At 38.1% G+C, this 21,918-nt stretch overlaps 1 protein-coding gene across 4 annotated transcripts; it reads left to right on the top strand.

Annotated features, from left to right (window-relative positions):
- Window positions 1–4: 4 nt before the first annotated feature.
- CASP7 (caspase 7) lies at window positions 5–21,485 on the top strand. Of its 4 annotated transcripts, none has more exons than XM_065842887.2 (7): window positions 5–93; window positions 1,940–2,052; window positions 16,921–17,069; window positions 17,945–18,073; window positions 18,580–18,755; window positions 19,252–19,390; window positions 20,026–21,485. In XM_065842887.2, exons 2-7 carry the CDS (start codon window positions 1,940–1,942, stop codon window positions 20,247–20,249), a joined length of 930 nt encoding a protein of 309 aa, XP_065698959.1. In that variant the 5' UTR covers window positions 5–93; the 3' UTR covers window positions 20,250–21,485. The 4 variants fall into 4 exon arrangements, with proteins under 4 accessions (XP_065698959.1, XP_065698960.1, XP_065698958.1 ...); XM_065842888.2 differs by lacking the exon at window positions 5–93 and adding an exon at window positions 184–427; XM_065842886.2 differs by lacking the exon at window positions 5–93 and adding an exon at window positions 439–538.
- The last annotated feature ends 433 nt before the right edge of the window (window positions 21,486–21,918 follow it).

Raw genomic sequence — 21,918 nt, forward strand, 5'->3', positions numbered from 1 at the left:
GGCCCCACCGCAGCGGGCGGAAGGCCCGGGCCGGCGGAACACCACCCCGCAGCTTTCGCTTTCGCTTCAGCCTCGCCGGAGCCCAGCGTCAAGGCAAGGCAAGCCCCGGCCGCGGCCCCTTCCCAGCCCCTGCCCCTGCCCCTGCCCCTCGCCCGCCCTCCCTGCTCGCCCCCGGGAGCCCGCTCCGCTCCACTCCCCTGTGCCCCGGGCCGGACCCGGCCCGCCGCCTTCCCGCCTTTCCCGCCTCCCTTCAGCAGCAGCAGTCGCCGCCTTCCCACTTCCCCGTGTCTTCTCCTCTCGTGTCCGCTCTGGCCGGCACCCCCGGCCCGCTGCTCTCTACTGCAGCTGACGCCCGGGGGCTGAGGGGTGGGAGGAAGCGGCGCTCCCCGCACTGGGTAGTCGAGCCCTTCAGGTGGATTCACCGGCCGTAAGACCGTTTCCTGAGAGGGGGCAAAAGTTACTTGCAGAAGGGTTTGCGGTGTGTGCGGCTGGAGCGGTGGCGGTGCTCTTTCCTCCACTCGGGGCTGCCCCTTCCATGGTATGGGGCTTCACCTCCCTTGGTGTGGGGCTGTGCCCTCCATGGCATGGGGCTTCACCTCCCTTGGTGTGGGGCTGTGCCCTCCATGGCATGGGGCTTCACCTCCCTTGGTGTGGGACTGTGCCCTCCTTGTTGTGAGGCTGCCTCACTTCACTGCCCACCTGGGGCCTGTGCACTCTTCGAGATTTTTAAAAGATTATTTTAAAATGTATTTTTTTTGTCAAAGCCACATTTACACCCCAGCTTTTGGGAACTGCTGTTCCCGGAACCCGGTGGGGGTGGCGCTGGCGGCTCTGAGCAAGGTCACCAGGGTGGTTTTCAGTGCAGGTGTAAAGGTGCGCTCTTCTGAGTAAATGTATTACAAGAGCAATTTTAATCTGCCAAAATATGGGGAAGGGGTAGAAGTTGCTGTTGCTTTCCCTCATGAAAAGCTGGAGCTGGACAAGTGGCTCAGTGCTGCGCTGCCTTCTCTGCTGCTCTTCTCGCCCTGTGCTGAGCTGGTGCAAATCATTGCGATATCAGAAAAATGACTCATTTTTTGTCGTTTTCTGCCAGCTTAATGATCTCAATAAACTTCTTGAGTGGGCACCTCAGTACATGGAAGAAGAGAAAGACCATTTTTTCATCAGGAAAAAGTCATTAGATCAGCTCAGCCATGTGTCAAGCAGTGCCCTGTTTTGCTTTTGAGAAGGGTGAAGATACTCCAAGCTTACACTGGAGTAACAAAAAAATATTGGCTGAAGTGTAGCAATTTCTGTAAGAGGCTGCTTTATGTAATGAAAATACCTTTTAATTTCCAAGAAACACTTCACAGCTGTTGTTTGGGTTTTTTTTCCCAACAATTGTACATTTATTTATTAATCATGAGAAGAACATAAAATTGATTTTAAGTGTTGATATAGACAAAACAGAGAAATGAAAACCTAAGATCCCATCCATTGAAGGTAATATAGGGTCTTTTCTCTTAGGCATGTTTGACTGTATATGTGCACATTAATACACAGGAGATCTCTGGGTGTCTTAGCACTGAATTGCAGTTACAAATGTTTTTATATTAGTTGTCCTTGCATTCTTCCCGACATCTTTCTTTCCAGACCACGAAAAAATTTCTGGGAATTAGTCATAAGATTTTTCATCATAACATTATTTTTACTTTTGTTCTTGTCTTCATTATTGAGGGTGATATTAGACAAGTCACATTTGGTAACTGCCACAAGGTAAAACAGACGGCTAAGCATGTAAGTACCAGAAATCTACACTCACTTGATGAAGTATTATATGACATAACTGACTAACCACCTCACATGTACCTGGTTTAACTGTTTGTTTTATAGAAGCATTTCTAAAATTATAGTATTCATTGAGGGAGGGATGCTTACATTATTGTGCTTTTATTTGTAGATGTCGGGAGATGAGCAGTTTGATCGCTCTACTCAAGAGGCAGGTGATGAAGATCGTGGTGATGTAGTTGATGCAAGGCCAGATAGAAGTAGCAGGTTCTCAATTTTTGGAAAGTAAGTTACCACTTTTGTTCTGTTGTTGTATCAACTGTAATACCATCCTTCTAATGGGATTCTGGTGTTCAGTGTGCCATGTCCACAAGGTCATAGATGGTCTGGATAGGGAGTTGATTTATGTTGTATAGGGTTAATGTATGTGGTATGTACCTTAAAGCATCTCTATATGGTATCTCCCTATAGGGAGACCTATAGTATCTCCCATAAACTTTATTTGGTAGTTAAGAGACCACTAAGTTCATTTAGCACCAATTATAGTCCCTCATCTTAAACATTGCCCTTTGCTGGAGCTGGGAATTAAATATGCCATTAATTATCTATTTTACTGCATTCAGCTCAGCTGATCTCCTGCATCATTGGAATCCCCTGCTGACTATTGAAGTTGATTTAAGGCCTGGATGTGCCATCTAGGTTGTAGCACAAAGCAGCCTTACTGAGTCTAGGGATGTAATGCATTACAGATTAAATTAAAAGCATTTAATTTTAAAACATAGTAGTCTCACTGAAGCATAAGCTGACTTTCATTAAATGTGTAGGAAGTGAGAACTATGTACTGCTTGTCTGTACTCCTGAAAATACTAGGTAAGTGTGACTGAAAAGCAGAATATGAAAAATGAATATGCAAAATTTATAAGTTCTGTTGAATGTCAGCAAATGGCTACTTCACATTGTGAACTTCATGGATTTAGAAAGATTTTGTTAAAGGTGTTTATTACAAAGACTGTTATAGAGAGGTTTTTAGGGTTTTTTTTCCTATTCAACTGAGCAGTAGAATTCAGAGAAAGTACATGCAGAATAGAATTTTATTTTTTGCTGGTTATTTTGAGTCTAATGGAGGTAACAAATCTGTGAGAGAAGTGAAGGTGCTTTAGTCTTAGAAGAATTCTGATGTGCTGTTAAACAAATCACTTTGTCTCATTTTATCATTCCTCAAATATGTTTTATGATGTGTATGTGTATTACTAATTTTAACAGAATCATGTCATGCCAAATAGACAATGTGAAATATGTTTCTAAATCTTGCCAAACATTTTTCAAAGGTTTACTTTAAACTTTATAAACTGTGTTTTAATATCTGAACTGGTCTTCTTTGTAAGAGGTGATGTCCTAATACTGTATTAAATTATGCAACCCAGAGTTAATAATTTCTGAAGGAAAGGTAATAATTCTATCACTTTTTTTTGTATAAGAAATTTTTCAAATAATTTATCTATGCATCAGTTTGAGATGCAGATGTCAAGATTTAAATAAGTTCAGAAAAGATGATATATATTTGTGGAAGAGAAGTCCAGTGGGAAGAGTGACATAAAAATCTTTGGTGCAAGAGGTTCCTAAATTAGGTGAAAACATATTCTGTGAAAATATATTCTGTATCTGATTTCTTTTGTTTGTTTTCTTAAAACTCATTACTAGTCAGCACCATAAAATAGGCCAGATGTACTATTAGTTGGAACCAGCTGTGTCTTGAGTGCCAAGGCTCCATTTTGGCAACATGAAATTAATACCTGTAAAATAAGTTGTTTAGAAAACTTTAGACTGACTACAATTTTATAGTCACTTGTTTTGTTTTAGCAACGGAGTTTTTACCAGCTGTGCTGTAGTTTCAGTGAAGTTCTATATTGTATTTATTTTATTATTACTTAAAATATATAAGCTCAATAGGAAAACAAGTACTTTGTATTGTTAAATAAGCACATTAATTTTAATTTAAGGGAACAGAGCAGTGAGAAACTGAATTTAAAGCTGTGCAGAAAGACCAGCTGTTCCCAGTAGCTTCACAGCTCCAATTCATCGTTCTCTACCTGTGTGTGGAGATTTATGTAGCAAGAGCAATAAGTAGAAATTAGTGATAATATGATTCACTACAACATATTTCTTTCTGAGAAGTCTGTGAGCCTGCTTTACCATGGAGGCCAGGAGGCGCATAACAAGCCATGGAGTGGGCAGGTTCTTCTGGCTGCACCACAATTTAGCAAAATTATCTTCTACGTGTTTCATTTTCCTTGAAAAAGCGCTAGCACTGAGTTAATGTTGGTGAGGAAGGGCTGTTTGGTGGGGAAAAGTGTTGAAAGAACTGTTTGAATTAACACCTACCACTGGTGGCTGGTTTAGGGGGTTTTAGCCACTAGATGGCAGGAGGGTATCAATTTTGTGTGCTGCAAGAATGTGGCCAAAAATTAGGGAGCGCTGGAGTTGAGCAAAAAGTTGTGTTTCAGAAAGGAGAAATAGCTGGATACACTCCGGCAAGGCTGCACACAGCAAAATTTTAAACCACGGTTAAGCAAAGATTGAGCTGAGGATCTCAAATTTGTATTTTAATTTTTTATGTTATAGAAACTAGTAGAGTTTTCCCCATAGAAGTCTTTGTTTTCTGCTCTGAATGTGCTCCTGTTACACTTTTGAGGCTTTAAAAATAATCTCACTTCCCCACAGGATGATTTAATGTCTTCATTTGGTATCTTTTGTCTTTTTATTGGGGACCTCTGTTAGGGAGATTGATAGCAGCAAAGCTATTTTAGCATCCAGGAAACATAATGTAACACAAAATGAATAAAATTGTGGTTCCACTGTGTTAAGTAGAGCTAAGATTTCTCTTACTCCTAATAAAACTGGTTTGGTGGGATTTTTTGTTTTGCCTTGTTTTGGGGTTTGTTTTGTGTTTTATTTTGTTTGTTTGTTTTTGTATGGTTTGATATTTTTTTTGTTTTGGCGTTTTTTAAATGCATCTGAAAATCCCCATTCTCGGTAGACTTGCACTTGCACTGTCAATAATCATGTCTGTTTGTGGGCTTCAGTGAAGCAGCATAGTGCAGAAGACTGGTGGTGTTAATAGTATCTGGGTACCAGTTTTATTCTAATTTAATTGTATGGAGCAATTTGTCCTCTGGTTACTTTTATCTACTCCAGCCCGACTGTCTTGTTTTACAGTCCCTTCTCATCTGGAAACAGAAAACGTAATTTAAATATGTATTTAAGAATCCTTGCAAATACTTACAATTGAAACTCTGTGATTCTGTAGTGCCCTTAATGCAGAAACATGAAATATATTGCAACAAAATCCCACTAAGGAATTTGAGAGGCTTGTAGGGTACACTGACATATAATCACCGAGTTCTTCAGCTGTTCAACAGTGCAAGCCCAAGATATCTGTAAGGTCTTTATTTCTGCCAAGTCAGACCACTATAAAGTTTGAGACTTTTCATTTTAATTAATTTGAAAGTTTGCTGGAAGCATCAGTGTGTATTTAGTATAGTTCAATAGCTGCGATAGTTATGATATCTACCAGGTTTGTAAAGTAGTATTTAGATCAAAAAGATTCATGGATGTATAGGCTTTCTTTTCATGTATACAGTGTTTGGGTTACAGGGCATCAAAGTGGGGAAGCCCAGATTTTACCACTGCATGAACGTCAGCTGTTCCTGCCTTGAAATTGTGTTCAAATCCAGATGATGCCTTGAATGATAGCTCATCTTTTTATCATAACTTTTACAGTTTTAAAATTCAAAATCCGTATCTGTTACAGAGTAACAGCTGATGAATCGTTATCTGAAGGTGAGCTCTGGGCTGCAACTGAGAGGTCTGAACTGAGCTCTTGGTTCAGCCTCGTGTTTCCTCAGTGTCTCTAAGCAAATCACTGTGTGCCTTAGTCTGTCCTGTAAATGGGTGGTGATCTTTTCTTTTACTATCCTAACCCCAAAGTCTAGCAGAATATAATTTTAATGTTGTTTGGAGTATGTGTGTTCTGCTTCACACAAGCTGAATATCAGTGTGCTTTCCCTCAAAGCGCTGAACATAGCATTTCAGAAGCAATAGGTTCTGGCACCTATAGTATGTGAAAATTAATTCATATGAAGACAATAAAGAGATTTTATCATAGAGCAACAGGGGTGTTTAGTTTTCATTACTCTCTTTTAAGCCAGAGGTCGGAGGTTTTTAGTTGTGTTGGTTGGTTTTGTTTTGTTTTGGATTTTTTTATTATTGCAATTTTTGTTAGATGTGGAACTCAACTTCTGGAAAACTCTGCAGGAGTTTTTAACAATTAGTGAAAATTTTGGTCAGTGCATGTACTTTCCCTTGGATGCTTACTAGAGATACCATTCAGGAAATGCCCAAGTATCTTGAAATAGTCTAAAGTGTAAGTATTCATTAATCAACAGTCAATATTTGTCTCCAGTCTCCTTAGAGACTTTGTCATGTGAAGCACAGCAAACACCGGCTTATCCATGAACTGTATCTGTAGCAATCACAACAGTGAGTCAAGTATCCTAATTCCTTTTTAGTATATTAAATTATTTCCTTCAGTACAAGAAACTCTGGGCTGTCATCATACAAAATTTGGAGGAGACCTATATGTACTGTCATTTTTAAGCTTTCAATGGAATAAAAAACTAAGCCCAATTTATGATAAACTAAAACTGTTTAAGGGTTAATATGCAGGAAATAGTTTATGAATTAGAATACAGAGAGGTTATGTAAACTTTGCATGCTAATTTGCATTATTTTGTTAAAATAGTCATTGTATAATATTGTAGTAGTGGTGGATTGGGTTTCCAGAGAAGGATGAAAGACATATTGCAAAATGAATTCAGCCATCCCATCTCCATCTCAAGATCTGCTGTGTTTTCCTGTGCTGTTACGTAGGAACAATGATAGAATCAGAGCTGTGTGAGCCTGTTTTCCACTTGTCAGCAAAGGTGGGTCAGGCCTGCATGACCTCAGCTTGCAGGGTGAGAGCAACGAGGGTTTGAATAGCCCCATGGAAAGGTCCAGCGTGACCCACTGCTGACACATGTGAATCTTTGGGCCTGAACACAGAAAGCAGCCTGTTTCCCTCTCCCATGTAGCCCTGAGCATGGTGGGCTCCTAGCAGTAGCAAAGAAGATTAGACTTGCTCTTGAGGACAAGCTGAAGCTGTTTTCAGATGCAGTGTGGAGTACCATTTGATGATGAGCCAAGGTACTGTGCAGTGTTATCTCCTTCCTTCTCTGCCACCTGTTTGGAAATATCATGAATGAATACCCTAAAAGAGTTTAGTTTCAGTGCTCGTATCAGGCTAATTATAACTCTACAGGTATCTTGCAACTTGCCATAGTAGTCTCTGAAAAACAGTAGTTGGGGGAGGTTGCTTTATTTCGAGTCATTTTCCAAGCAGTCCATATAATAATATATACCTGTTAATTGTTCTTAGTACCTATGATAGATAAGAAAGGCTTTATTTTTTTTTTTTTTTTGTATAATTGGCAATTGCCTATGTATATTATACTACCCAGGATACAATCATGCAAGATTTCAGTTTTCCAGAACACCCATGGAAGGTACGTATGTGCACGTTTTCTAGAAATGAGCAGAAAGCCTTTCAGCAAGCAATATGCTTTATTTGTAACATTTTACCTTTTGAATGTTATTTGAATATTACGTTGCATAGAGTATTGTGAGGCCTGCACAGCATTTACCATGCAGCTCATTAGAAAGCTGAAGATTAATTACAAATTGATGGTTAAGAATTTAAAACTTACTCTGTTTTAGTCCTGTCTGCTGCAGGCATTACACCACAAAATTTTCATGTAGACTGCAAATGATATTTTAAATATTAAGTGCAGCTACTTTCTTCTTTTCTCTTGTCTTTTTTTAAACTATTACAAAATATGGACAATATTAGACATAATAGTCTGTGTTGAAACTCTTTTTAAACAAAGTGTAGCTGGCTTAGCCCCAGTGTGCTTCATGTGCTTTATCTGCTTTGGTTTTCTGTAATAAATAAAATTGCAGCCATGGTTTTGATTTGAATTATATTAAGGCTATTACTAACGCATAGTTAAAAGGAGATTAAGACGTATTTAGATGTAACTATCAGAACTGCAAAGATAAATATAATACTCGAACTATGCCAGAAGTTGTAGCCTGAGGTTTGCTGTTCCAAACAGCTCAACTCCTTCCATTACGCAGTGAGTTTCCAGCTGTCTGGGACTGGGTTTCTGTCTTTTCTGAGTTCTTAAGGAAGATTCTACACCCTAATTGGAGAAGTGTCTGAAACTAAAATGGGACAGAAAAGCTACAAGAGTAGCTCAGAATCTGTAAATTGTCTTATAATGAGGGATTTTAAATGTATTTAGTTTGTCTAACTAAATAGTTGAAAGACAATTTGCTTGTACTATACAAATACCTAATGTACTATACAAATATATAGGTGATGGAAGATCAGAAGATAGGAGGCACTTTTTGTAAGCAAAGAATTCATATATGGATCCAATGGATCTGTAAATAGATCTTTAAAGGATTTAAGGTTGGATAGAACTCTAAAAGATGTACTGCAGGTTAAACAGAAGCTGCAGATTTGTAGAAACTGTTGAATAAGGGTTTGTGGTTGGCTCTGCATGAGATCCAATGAAAAGTGTGCTCACACTCAGGTGAGGCAATTATTGCAATTAGCATGTTGCAGCTCACTGGCTGATTTTGTTCATCTCTGAGACTTGCAGTTGTGAAGTTCTGTGGTAGGCAAGGCCTTGTTGTGATTCAAGCTGATTCACTTTAGGTTGTGGTTTCAAAGGAACATACAAATAGCTATTCCTGTAGCTCGCATGAGTAGCTGCAATGTGATTAGCTGTGATATCTTGACTGTTAAACCAAGGCCTCAGAGGCCTTTAGGGCTATAATATACTTTGGCAAATACCATATTCTGTGGGCTGCAACACTGTCATTTTTTTGCAGTTGATATTCTATAGTTGTGTGCAGGTACTAGCAGCTTTATCTCTTCAGGGAAGCTAATGTGCAATAACCAAAGATAGGAATTTGTTTCTGGACTGAGCTCCACTGCAAACCTCCAAAGCGGACAGTTGGAATGCCTTTGTTTCAAACATGTTTTTCCAAGAGACACATGGCAGTAAACTACCTCACATATTCTGGGTCTAAACATTGTGCAAATATACAAAATAGTGTATTTTAAATTCTGTAGTTTACACTACCCCTGGAAAGAAGCCATGAGATCTACAGTAGTTTTATGAAATAAGTTTGTTTAGGCTCCATTTTGTAATGGAAAATCTAAGACCTAGAGATATGGAGTTACCTTCCCAAAGTCATTCAACAGCAGAAGCAGGATTCACACTCAGTTCCCCATCCAGAGCACAACTAAGTGGTGGGTAAAAAACATCTCCCCCCATGTGAGCATTTTGGTTTTAATTCTTTTTATCAAGTTAACTGAGCAAAGCATAGCAAGCATATAATCTTAATAAATATTTTAATGGCCTGTGTTCAGCCGTTGGAGGTGATATAGTATGCCAGAGGAAACTTAGGGAAATGCCAGGATTTATTTTAAAAATTAAAACATTTTATTTTGCAGATTTTTTGCACAGCCTATAATGGTACTGCTATATATGTGATAGTAAGAACAAAAGTAAGTTTTGAATATGTTTGGCATGCTTCACCATAATTTAAAATTTCTTTAACAGACAAAACAAGACCATTAAAGGGAACAGAAATCTAGGACAGTTTGATTAGTTTTGTATTGTATCGTGTTGGTTTTGATTGCTATTCTATATTGCAGCTGTCAGTTTTCATGTCTTCTGTGTAAGACATCTCCATTCCACAATATGTTTAAATGCTTTTTAGGGAACATTTATGATTATTTGTGTAGGACCATTTTTTTCCTCTGTCTTCTAAATGAAGACTTTCTATTATGTTGAAAAGATTCTGACTTTAACATTCAGTATTTTTTACTTAATTTTCTTTTGACGTTTATCTGGAGAATGCTTAAAAATAGCCTTCTAAGGCCTGGTTGTTTTGTTGGTGCTAGTCTATCAAAGTCATCAGTCACTTGCTAATAACTTTCAGTAGGGAAATTGATAGTAAACAACATTTATTTGAACTTCCTCCTATATAATTAGTATTGCCCCTTTTTCCTCAGGAGATTTTTGCTTCAAATATGAAACTCTCTTATCTCCTGGCACATAGTTTTGAAGCCTGAGTAACCTTTGTTTAAAAAAATGTTATAAGGGATATTATTTATTTTATTGATTTACAATTATTTTCTTTGAAAAGAGTCCTTAGTAATGTGTTATCTGTCTGAAAAGAGATGGAAATTGAACCTGCCGTTGGGGTGTGTTCAGGAGGAAAGGTTTGTGAGTCCATAATGTGTGGCAGGCAGGTTGGAAATAGAATTGGGATCTCCCAGACGTCAGTGTCTTCTGCAGCAGCTCTGGTTAGTGTTTATTGTAGGCTTCACTTGGAGTTCTAGAGAGGTTGTGGAGTCTCATTCTCTGGAGACATTCAAACCCACCTGGGCACATTCCTGTGTGATCTACTCTGGTGACCCTGCTTTAGCAGGTGAGTTGGACTGGATGATCTCCAGAGGTCCCTTCCAACCCCAACCATTCTGTCATTCTGTGTGATTCTGTGCCTTCTTATGTGTGACCCAGGGTCACACCATCAAATGCAGTGTAATATAGTTATAGTATTTGGTCTAGCCTTATAGCTAATGCTTAGTCCTTATCTCATTAGGGTTTTTTTTAACTATAAAGGAATCATAGAATGTCCTGAGTTGGAAGGGACCCGCGAGGATCATTGAGTCCAACTCCCATCCCTGCATATGACAACTCCACAGTCCACAGCATGTGTCTATTCATTTTTATAAAAGACAATTCAAGTAGTGACACACTCTTCTTGGCCAGAAATGTTGCTGCACTGCCAACCTGATGCAATATTAATGGGAAAAGGCAACAGGATAATCCGTTATTTGCATGCAGCTCTAAATCTGTGTGACACTTTGCCAAAACGGATCTGACAAAGAACAAAGAGTCTGCCTTAAAGAACTTAAGATCTAAAAAGCTCTAGTCAGGTTTAACAAGTGTCTTTTGCTTGTTATTGCCAAGAGGTTTCAAGAGGAAAAAAAGGAGAGTGTACAATAATTAGAGGTGTACTATATATGGTGAAATTAGTCTAGATAAAAGTATTAAACCTGGATAAAAGTATTAAAGCTGGCAGTTTTGAGAGAAGGTTATGTGGGAGTAAGACATATTAGTGCGTGATCATCAGAAAGCATCAGACATATGACTAGACCACTAATTATTGAGACAAAGGTAGAAACATAGAACAAAATATTGAAACTTGATGTGTCTGATTTATGAACTCCGTTTCCTATTGACTTATTTTGGAAGAATAACTCTGAATTGGTCTCCAGGACACTCAGTTTTACTACACGTAGCTTGGTGATGCTTTGTGAATTCAAACACAATCTTCTTTGCACTTTCATTGTTTCCTGTCTATCCTTTAACATTCTATTAAAGAAAAAAAGGCAATCCAGGATTTTTCCCCATGAGGGCAAACTTAGCACTTGTGATGAGCAGTAGTCACAAACATTATTTATATGGTGCATGAAATACTTGAAGGAGTGGGGAGTTTTTGACAGAAAGAGCATCATAAAACCACACAAATTGCATAAGATTTAATCAGCATTATAGGTTAGGCAGGTTTATTCAGAGGTCTTAAAACTAATGTATTGTCCTGCACACTTACTCCACAGTATTGTAACTCGATGGGGAGTTTATTCAAGTGAAGCCTTTAGAGAGGTCCCTAAATGTAAAAGTCAGGAGGGAAACATCTCAGTTGTATGCAATAGAATGAAGAGCACTGCAGTTTTAAGATACCTTACATCCCACAACATTAAGTGTATGAAAGTTCTGGTGGATGTTGATGGGTTACCTGAGAAGATTTATACTGTGGACTTTGTCACTGTACCACAGCTACAATCTTCTTGCCTGGGCCAACAGGAAGGCTGTCAGTGTGATGGAAACTAGAATAAAACTATTGTCCAATGCCAAAAAGCATGGGGACTCCAGAAGGGATCCTGAGATACGTGTTCTGTAAAGACAGCATGGTTTTGAAGGCAAATTTTCTTTTTAACAGACTTCTGTTATCAGTTATTCAAAAATGATATATGATTGCACATTGTATTAAAGAAGTGTGCCAGTGAAAGAACTATCACAATGTTCTGGTTTATTCTTTATGAAGTAAAGCCCAAATTTACTGAACTTCGTAGACTGAGAGTAAGACAGTTCTCTTCTTTTTTTGTTTATGTAGCTCTGAAAGAAATGAATGTGATCAGCTTAGCCTTTTCCACCCACCTCTGAATGTCAGCTTCCTTAAATTGAATAGTATCATAATTGTAGAGGGTTTTTTATGTGCTTACATTTCTCAGTACAGCAACAAAAGTCCCTAACTTTCCTGGGAGAGAAAGAGATTATAGCTCTTTTGAAAGCCTGGATATCCCTCTGTAATATCATTTTTAGAGTTCATTTTGATAAGACATTCATTTCCTCTGAGAAAAGCAAACAAACAGGAAAATACAAATAGGAAACTCCTCCCATCCTTTGACTGTGAAGTGGTGATTGTGGATTTGTCTTTATCCATCTAATCCTCTGCCCATATGGCTATCTCACTGACTGTTTGTTTTTTTTTTCCAGGGAGAGCTGTTTCTTCTGTATGCTAAATGTCAAATTGCTTTTAAGGCCAAGCAACTCATTTTCAGAAGAGCTCTATTGTCTGTCAGTTACTATCATCCTCTTTTTAATCATTGTTAATGCTGAGGTTTAGTCAATGGATTGGTGTAACAGTTTCTACCCTAGAGATTGCACTTTCTTCTTAATGTTTTCCTTTCATCCACTGTTCTCTTGAGAACTTTCGCTGCATTATGCAGATACGGTTCCAAGGGGAGTCCGTGTTGTTGCAGCAGACCAGTTTTCCTAGAGCAGAAGGTTTCTTTTACAGTCACTGGCTGTTACACAATGGTAGTAGATACCAAACTGCACAGCGGATATTAGTTGTGTAATGTGATGGAAAATGAAGACCTTCCCCATGGAAGCATATCATGCTGAACTTGAAGTCCAGCAGCTGGTTCTCACTGAAACATGAGTTACTCTGGAGGGCTGGCAGACTCGAGCCCCAGAGCTTGGATGGAGCTGGTGGGAGAGATGATGAGAGACTGTAACACACAAGGAGATCCATCTCCTGCACATGGATTCTTAGGATGTTGGTATGTCACAATCTACAATAGCAAAGAAAGTCCAGGAAGATGCCAGTAGAAAGGAAGCCGAAGGAGAGGAAATCTCCGCTGCTAAGAGACACTGCTTTCTGTAGTATTGTTACTGAAAATAATCTTTAGGTTTAGCTAAATATAAACAATGAAATTTTTATCCTCAAATTTTGATATCCATACATACTGAAACAATAATTTACCCTAAGTGTAACAGAAAAGGAAGTTTGTTGTGATAAGTAACAGTCCTATAGACAATCAAGTTCACTAGCGGTGCAATAATGTATCTCCGTTGATTTTGACAGAATTTTAGCCACTTGTGGTGATAAGAAGAAATTTGGCCTTTACTATTTAAAAGTTCAATAACAAAATGATAAATAGTATGGGTAACTTTAATTTCATATTTGAAAAGTGAGAAGTTGATAGTAATGATTTTCCCAGAGTTGATGCTGATTGAGTCTGGACTCAAAGAAATCATGTTCACAGTCATGCTGCTGTCAAGCCTAAGAGCTGCATTTAGAGACACAGTAGGGGTGAAAATGCGCAAGCTGTATGAGGGTGCCAGAGTGGAGTTTCTGTTTTGCTGACCTCTTGACCAAAGGGAGAGAGGATGAAATATGTGAGAGCACTGATAGGAAGAATATTTCTGTCTAAGGGAAAGATCAGTGGCTAATAAGGAAGTGAGGAGTTACTGCACAGCTGTAATTAAAAGCCGAAGAAAGAGTAAACAGTCATGAAATTGAAGTTTCTATTTAGTCTGGGCAAGTTTAAATCTCAAAAGGGGGAAATTAAAGATACTGGATGTCAGAGAAGCAGAATGAAATAAAACTGAGGGCAAATAGTTTAAAACATTATGTAACAGCCCATAACTAACCTGTGGAAACCCTTTTGGAAAATATGGTGATTAGAACACTTAGTAAGAACAACAGCAGTAAACGTTTATATTAACATGTGTCCAGTTCAAAGCTAAGAAAATAAAAAATAAGTTGGAAAGCTTTAGGCTTTCAGTCATAAGCCAGACTGTCACTGACAGGGCTTTTCCCTTATGGACTGATTATTACTTATCACCTTATTAGTCATTACTACAAGGTCTGATTTAGCTTGTTGAGAGTGAAGAGTTGGACCTTATGCCATCAGTTAAGTCCAGCCAGGCAATTCCCATATTGTGCTATGTTGGCACAGCAAAAAGAATCTTCCAAAAACAATTCCTCTCTGGACTGCAGGCCCAGGATATGTAAACTCCACAACCTCTGCTTCCCTCTTTGTGCGGTTTGGACAGACATCAAAAGATTTCTGGAACTTTTTATTTTCTGCCAGTAAAGAAGCGATAGGCGTAACCCTACAAAGCGTGTCCTGGTCACTTAGTATCGTCTTAGCCTGTTGAGCATGAAAGGAGTCGTTAGAACAAAACCACACTGTCCCCTGTACCGGAATGGGGAAATGATAGAGTTAGGTGTGCTGACGAGGCTTATCTGGGGCATTTACCGGCACAGAGCTTTTGAGAATACCAGCAGTAATAGCTACCTCCCTTAAACTCCTAAGTATTTCTGCATGAATGAATACAAACTATTGAACTCGGAAATTAAATCATTTCAGAGAAGTTGTGTTGGCTACATTATTATGCTAGTTAACCCCAACTGCTATTTTCAGTGAGGCTTTTTGAGGGGCTAAACACGGCTGCGTGACTTCTCAACTAGAATTAGATCACTTACAGCACTTTAGGAGAACAGAGTGTGCAAACTTCCTACTGTTGTGTTCATGTGGATCTGTCCCAAGTGTTCACAACTGTTCATGTGTTGGACATAAACAGAAATTTGTGTACAATTCACTTGTAAACATCCTATTGTGTGTAACACCCAGTGTTAGTCATACAGCTTTTTCAGGAAGCCAGCAAAGCCACATAAATCTTTAGAAACTTGAATCCAGTGTGGACTGAGGAAATCAGCCTCTTCATCAACCTGAGTGCTTATTTGTTGTTTTGAAATTTCTTTTTCTGTCTTTGCCAAAGAACTGTCTAGTGATGTAAGACCAGGGGGAATTTTAGGCTAAAATAAGAATGCAAGATCTCTTTGAAAGTCAAATGTAATATTAACATCATACAGCTGCAGATAATTCTTTAAAATGATTGAAATGTTTTCTTGAGGCAAAACATATGTAATTATTGCTCCCATAGCCCTCAAGAAGAAGTATGCAAGGAGAATACCAATACTTGCAATTTACCAGAAAAAAATTACTTCCAGAGTATTGGCCAAAAGCCTTAAGTACATACAATTCAATATCTTGTTTTGTAGTCTCTAAGAGCAGTTTAACAGAGGAGGTGATATTAGGATGGTCACATGTGAAAAAAGTGCAGAGAAATCCTGCCAGGTGCAGCTATTTAATTTGGCCCTTTGTAATAGAACAGGAGGACACTGAAAGAGAAGCAGCTTTTTGAAAATAGAATTGCAGTAGCATTTAAACATGATGAATCCATCTAGAGGAGGTTTGTTGCAGTTTCCTATTAGTCTTGTCCTTTAGTAATAAAAAAGAAGACACTTGAAGCTAAAAGACAACAATTGTTAAATCAGGAAGGTAAGAAAGGAGATTACCTAAACACCATTTAATCAATTTGCAGCAATCCCATGTCTACAGGCTATTATTGAAGTAAATAGCTTAATAATTCTTTAGAAAGATGTCAGAGTGAGAATAGTGAAAGTACTTAAATTAATTGAGATTATAGGAAAAATCTAATTTTGTTAAAAACAAACTGTATTATACAGTTATTTGTGCTGCAAAAGTAGGTTATGTTTTCCTGTCAGGCAACAGCAATAGATACTATGGGCCACCAACTGGATTTGACTCCATCCACTACAACTCTTTGTGCCTGGCCATCCAGCCAGTTTTTTACCCAGCGAAGCGTATGCCAGTCCAAGCCATGAGCAGCCACTTTCTCCAGGAGAATGCTGAGGGAAATGGTGTCAAAGGCTTTGCTAAAGTCTGGCTAGACATCATCCACCGCCTTTCCACCATCCACCAAGTGGGTCACCTTGTCATAGGAGGAGATGAGGTTGGTCAAGCAGGATCTGCATTTCATAAAGCTGTGCCGAGTAATGTCTGTGCTATCCCTTTGCATCTTTTTCTAATCCAGTCTAAGACTTCTGCACATAGCAGAAAGGTCAGATTAACACAGATACACATTCAGATTAACAGAGAATATTTATAGCTCATTTTGGTTTGAAGTGAGGTTCAGGCAGTGATGATTTCGCTAAAATTTGATTAGTTTTTTGCATAGGTTCAGACTGCAGTTTGGCAGTCCAAATTAACACATGACCTGTTCACATCTATAACCTATATCAGCAGAAACTACCTACTGCTGGGTCTTAATCCTCAGAGAATGTAAGGATTATAGTGATTTAATAAACAACTCCTATCACACCCTTGGGTAAACTATGTATCTTCTTGTGCTTGGAATAATTATTAAGGGAGATGTGTCTATCCTTCCATAAATTATTTACAGTAAAAGTAAAATATGTCCAGAACCACAGTTGATGAAAGATTATTGCCAGCCTGACTCTGTGTTTAGGCCATTTGTTTAATCTGTGGGTCAGGATCTGTGTTTACCACTGTTGGCTGCAATTCCCTCTAGAGTCATTTTACCATCATCAGAATCCAATCGCATACCAGCATCACTTCATGGAAATCACAAGATCTTTGTGGCTCAATCTGAAATATGAAGGAAGAACACAAACATTAGAGAAGAAAAAGAACATTGGGTAGGGCTTCCCAAATAGTTTGTATTAAGATAAATAGGCACACTGCATGTGACTAGGCCACTAACAATAATTTTTGTTTGGTTCACCTAGAAAAAACAAGAATGGAAAAGAAGAACAGCCAAAGTCCTCTCTCAGTAATCAGTACCGAATTGTTACACCCACATTTCAGTATAATATGGATTACAAGAAAGTTGGCAAATGTATTATTATAAACAACAAAAATTTTGAAGACAAAACAGGTAATGTTCCTGCCTTGATGATACTCATTACAAACTTGAGAATTTTTATATTTTCATTAATCAATAAGCATTTTATTTTTAGGACATGGAATTTTAATGAATATATTTATCTTTTTTTGATAAACGGTTGTTCCTACAATTTATTCCTGTTCTTTCACACTCGTATTAGACCAGTTCTTTGCAGCTTTCTTGCAGTGTATGTTTCAAAGAGCACATCACCTTGCTGTACCAACTTCAAACTAAACCTTTGTCCCAGAATTTAAGGATGTGTTGTTAAATTTGAACTTTGGCATCTGTTGTAACTTCTCTGTTCCTGGGCTGCTGCCGTGAGCTACAAAAGTTAATAGCTGTAGCTGTGCTCTGTTCACACTCCTGCATTTAACTTTTCAGACCAGGTACAGTTTCAAAGCGAACAGATACTTGTGCTATAGGAAACTTTATAGGTCTTTTCCTATACACTTGGCAAATATGCTAACTTAAGCGTGTAGTCCAAAGAATTTACATCAGTTTCTTTTATGTGGGTATCAGAGGGACTCTTTTCAACAGATTTTCCTTGGAGTGCTTTGTGTGTATGTTACACTGTATAACCAAAAGGAGATAGAATCATCCACAGACATCCTGTGTTGCAAGGTGTTGGAGGCAGGCCAACAATTTTTGGATATGCATTAACATTGAAGCTTGCATTATTTTGCATTAAAACAAATCTCAGAATTTGTTCTCAGTGCTGAGGATGCCATTAGAGGGTTACTTTAAAATCCTGTCACCATGACATTGTTTATGTTTCTTAATTATAAATCTGAAAATTTATCCTTGAACACATGAATTATTTTGAATTGTGTGATGTGCAGTCAACCATATTCTTTGTTTTCTGGCAGGAATGGGTACACGCAATGGCACTGATAAAGATGCTGGAGATCTAGCAAAGAGTTTTAGAAACTTGGGGTTTGATGTTCACACATACAATGACCGAAGCCGTGATGATATGGAAAAATTACTGAAGCAAGGTAAAAATTTAGAATCATAGAACAATTTAGAGTAGAAAAAACCCATGGAAGTCACTGAATCTGCCCCTTGCTCAAAACGAGTCAAATTAGAATAGGTTGCTTAAGCCCCCCACGCGCAGTTATCCATATTGAAGGATTTGGTTTCTGAACGGATTAGGCTTAATTACCCACCTCTTCCTCCAATGTCAATTCAGAAATACAGTTTTCTTGTCATATTAGGTGAAGTGCCTGTCCGGTGTATTATGTGAAGAGCCTTGTCATATTAGATAAGAGTCCAGCCTGTTGTCTCCAGTGGGCTGGACTCAGAATCAAGTGAAGGATGCATTCATGTGTTCAAGGTACTCATCACGTTACTAAAAAGTAGGTTGTGTCATCTTTATCCATTCCTCCTTATGCCTTCCAGGAAAGGGGCAGTGTATGTTTAGTTTCTAGAAAAATGTGTTTGCTAACTACAATTTTCGTTTAAAATGTTGTTTCCTTTTGGCTAAGCAGTATTTGATTTGCAGCTGCTGAGGAGAACCACAGTGATGCTGCTTGTTTTGCCTGTATCCTTCTAAGCCATGGGGAAGAAGGTCTCATCTATGGCACTGACGGACCCATGGCTATCAAGAGTTTGACTGCGCTATTCAGAGGAGACAAGTGTAAAAGCCTTATAGGCAAACCCAAGTTATTCTTCATTCAGGTAATAGCTCTAAGGTAAATATAGTATCCTGCTGCTGCAGTGGGGAGAACATGCAATGTTGGTTGTCTGCTCTTTTCTGTGAAGTAGGCTACAGCAGTGCATCAAGAACCGAAGACAATGTGTAGTCCATTGTAAAGAAAAGATCCGAAGTCATGCTACGCAAGACATTGTGTAGTAATTGAATGCTGAGCATGACTCTAGAATAGTAAAATTAACCATGGTTAGAATAGCTAATGATGATGTGGCACTTTGACAATCCACTGAGATCCACAGCCTGCAATACCTTTACCTCCCTGTACTGTATGGGATGTATATTTTAAAATGAGTAAGCTAGTAACTTTATCACTGAACAATTAGATTTCTGCTAGAAATGCATTTCTGCTTCTAATATGTACAAAGTACTGCTTAAAACTGTATCCTTTAAAAAATGTTAATGAATAGATATAACACCTAGTTTCTCTGTATTGGGCAAGTTCTTTGTCCTCACTGCTTTCAGGCATGCAGAGGCTCTGAATTTGATGATGGGATACAAACTGACTCTGGACCTGCAAATGACACTCTAGAAACAGATGCCAATCCAAGATACAAGATCCCAGTAGAAGCAGATTTTCTGTTTGCATATTCCACAGTACCAGGTAAAGAAAAGATGTTCAGGGTGGGGATAGAAACCTAAAAACTTAGCACCCATATTGACTTGATTGGAGACTGACCCTCATTGATGATACGTTGTATGATGATGGACAAAACACTATAAGGCCCAGTGTATGTTGGGTCAGTGTGTTGCATCCACCCCTTTTACACGAGCTATAGCAGAAACAGGAGAAAGCCCAAATTCAGCAGGTGAGAAGACACAAACATGATAGGTGGAAAAGGCAGTACTGTTTTCTGGGAATCCTGTCCCTCCCTGTCCCAGTTTAGCAAGTCTGTTGAAGATGTAATGAAAGCAGGAAGAAGAACAGTTAGAGCACAAAACTTAATTATTCTTAGAGATGAAATCTTACTTCTTGCAGTTTCCCAAATGCAAAAGTATACAATGGTATTGTAGTAGTGTGAGGTTTGGAAAGCTAATACACATTATTCTTTACTTTAGTGAAGGAAGGTGTATGACACAAGTGATAAGAATTAAGCTTTCTCTGTGTGCATCCTTCTGCCCAGAATCTTTCACACAGATTAGTACACATCTCTCTGTCATTCCATTCTTCAGCACAAGATAATAAGAAAAAAGAGGATGCATAACCCCATGTACTTTCTTATCTGTCTTTCCTGTAAGGTTATTACTCCTGGAGGAATCCTGGAAGAGGCTCCTGGTTTGTGCAGTCTCTGTGCTCTGTGCTGAATGAGCATGGAAAACAACTTGAGATCATGCAGATCCTCACACGGGTCAACTATGTGGTTGCCACAAATTTTGAATCACAGTCTGATGATCCACGCTTCAGTGAGAAGAAGCAGATTCCCTGCGTGGTCTCTATGCTCACTAAGGAGCTTTACTTCTGAACGCATATTTTAATGCAGCCAGTGAGGAAAGTTCAGGATATGGTTTTGGGTGGGCATTTGATTATGAACTGAAGTAACACAGTTTTAATATCAGAAATGTAATTACACTAGATTTTTACATTGTATAAGCTGAGGTATCTGATTGATGGACAGTATACAAGATTTTAAAGAAGAAATAAATGCTGTGGGCCAACCTGACAGCTAATACTAATTATTGTATCTTGATTTCCGTTAGCATGGCTGTCATGATTTATGGCGACTGAAGATGTTCTGAGATAGCTACCTGACCCGAAAAGATTTATTCCAGAAAACAGATTGTAAATTAAGAACAAAAACATTAAATCGTGAGACTCTTTTTTTTCACTGCTAGCTCATGAAACCGTAACTTCCTTGAAAATTTCCAGAGAACATCGTATTGTGGGTATGTACAATGACTAAACAGTTTGTAGCTATTGAAAAGGGAGTTTCTTAGTTGAATATATTAATTTCCTTTTTATGAACATTATTCATGAACACTAATGGTTTTTTTGTGCTTAATGTGGAAGTCAATTTACTTAGTTATGACTCTAGCATAAGATGGGTAAATAAAAAAATCAATATTTGTAAGTGATTTACCTGAATAGTGTGGAAATGTAACAAATAGAAAAATCAAAATGAAAATCTTTGTAGAAGATTGGCAAACTGTAATTGGATTTTGCCTTATTAAAATGCTATTGTAAAGATTTTTTCCTTGCAAATGACAATTAACTGATAGAACATCCTGAAACAGTGGTATTGCCATTTTTCTGCCTGCAGAAATAAAAAATGTCTGCTTGTTGATTCAGAAGTTTTGAGCCAACAGAAAGTTAATGCCAAGGCTTTGTTATAAAACATTAAAATTTCATGTTGAAATGATAGAATTATATATTGCAGGGAAAAATGTATGTTTAGATATAGGTTCTGTTTGTGAGGAATTTTGCCAAGACTGGGAATACTTACTTGAATCAGAAACAAGAGGTGCCTTTTTAGTTATTGTGTGGTCTTGATTTTGTATATTGGAGTTAGGTCGGTGATGTTTATATTCCTACTTTTTATATTCTCTTTAAAGTTGGTAACTAGCTCGAAAAAAGTAAGTTTAATGACTTGGTTAAACTGATAAATGATCAGTTGTTCATCCTTTTCCCAGTTAATGTACTCTCTATGATTTTGAAATCTTCAAAGAAAATAAATGCATACTATTAAAGCCAAGTTACTAAATTATTAAGTTTATTTTCTTACAAATACTATGGCATAGTAAGGCATATATTTTTTTCATAAGTCAAATTTACAGCGTTTTCTAAATGATGTCTTGAGCACAGAATCAATAAAGACATTTTTTTAAAAATTGCCTATGAATGTCTGCATGTTTGTCGCTCAATCTGGTGAAGTGAAAACCAATGGAAATACATCCCAAAACCTTTCTCAGCTGAGAATGCAGATGATCTTCAGCCTCTTTTCAAGATGACGTTTAAAGTGTGAGTTGAAAAGCAGTTTAGAAAAGTCAGCTTGCTTTGGGTGACTTGGGTTAGGCAGACCACTTCTTCTCTTGGAGTAAACCAAAATTATTGAAAACATTTTAATTGAAGTATCCTAATGTACCAGAACTTAATCTTGCCCTATGGATAAGATGTCTTTATCTAGTAAACTGTAC

Source organism: Patagioenas fasciata, chromosome 8 (genome assembly GCF_037038585.1).
Source record: "Patagioenas fasciata isolate bPatFas1 chromosome 8, bPatFas1.hap1, whole genome shotgun sequence".
In the NCBI taxonomy this organism is placed as follows: domain Eukaryota; kingdom Metazoa; phylum Chordata; class Aves; order Columbiformes; family Columbidae; genus Patagioenas; species Patagioenas fasciata.

Excerpts from the sequence above, each read along its gene's own strand:
- CASP7 (XM_065842886.2), top strand. Across the intron at positions 2,053-16,920 it reads AGGTTCTCAATTTTTGGAAA|AAAAAACAAGAATGGAAAAG; the intron begins GTAAGTTACCAC and ends TGGTTCACCTAG. Across the intron at positions 18,756-19,251 it reads CCAAGTTATTCTTCATTCAG|GCATGCAGAGGCTCTGAATT; the intron begins GTAATAGCTCTA and ends CACTGCTTTCAG.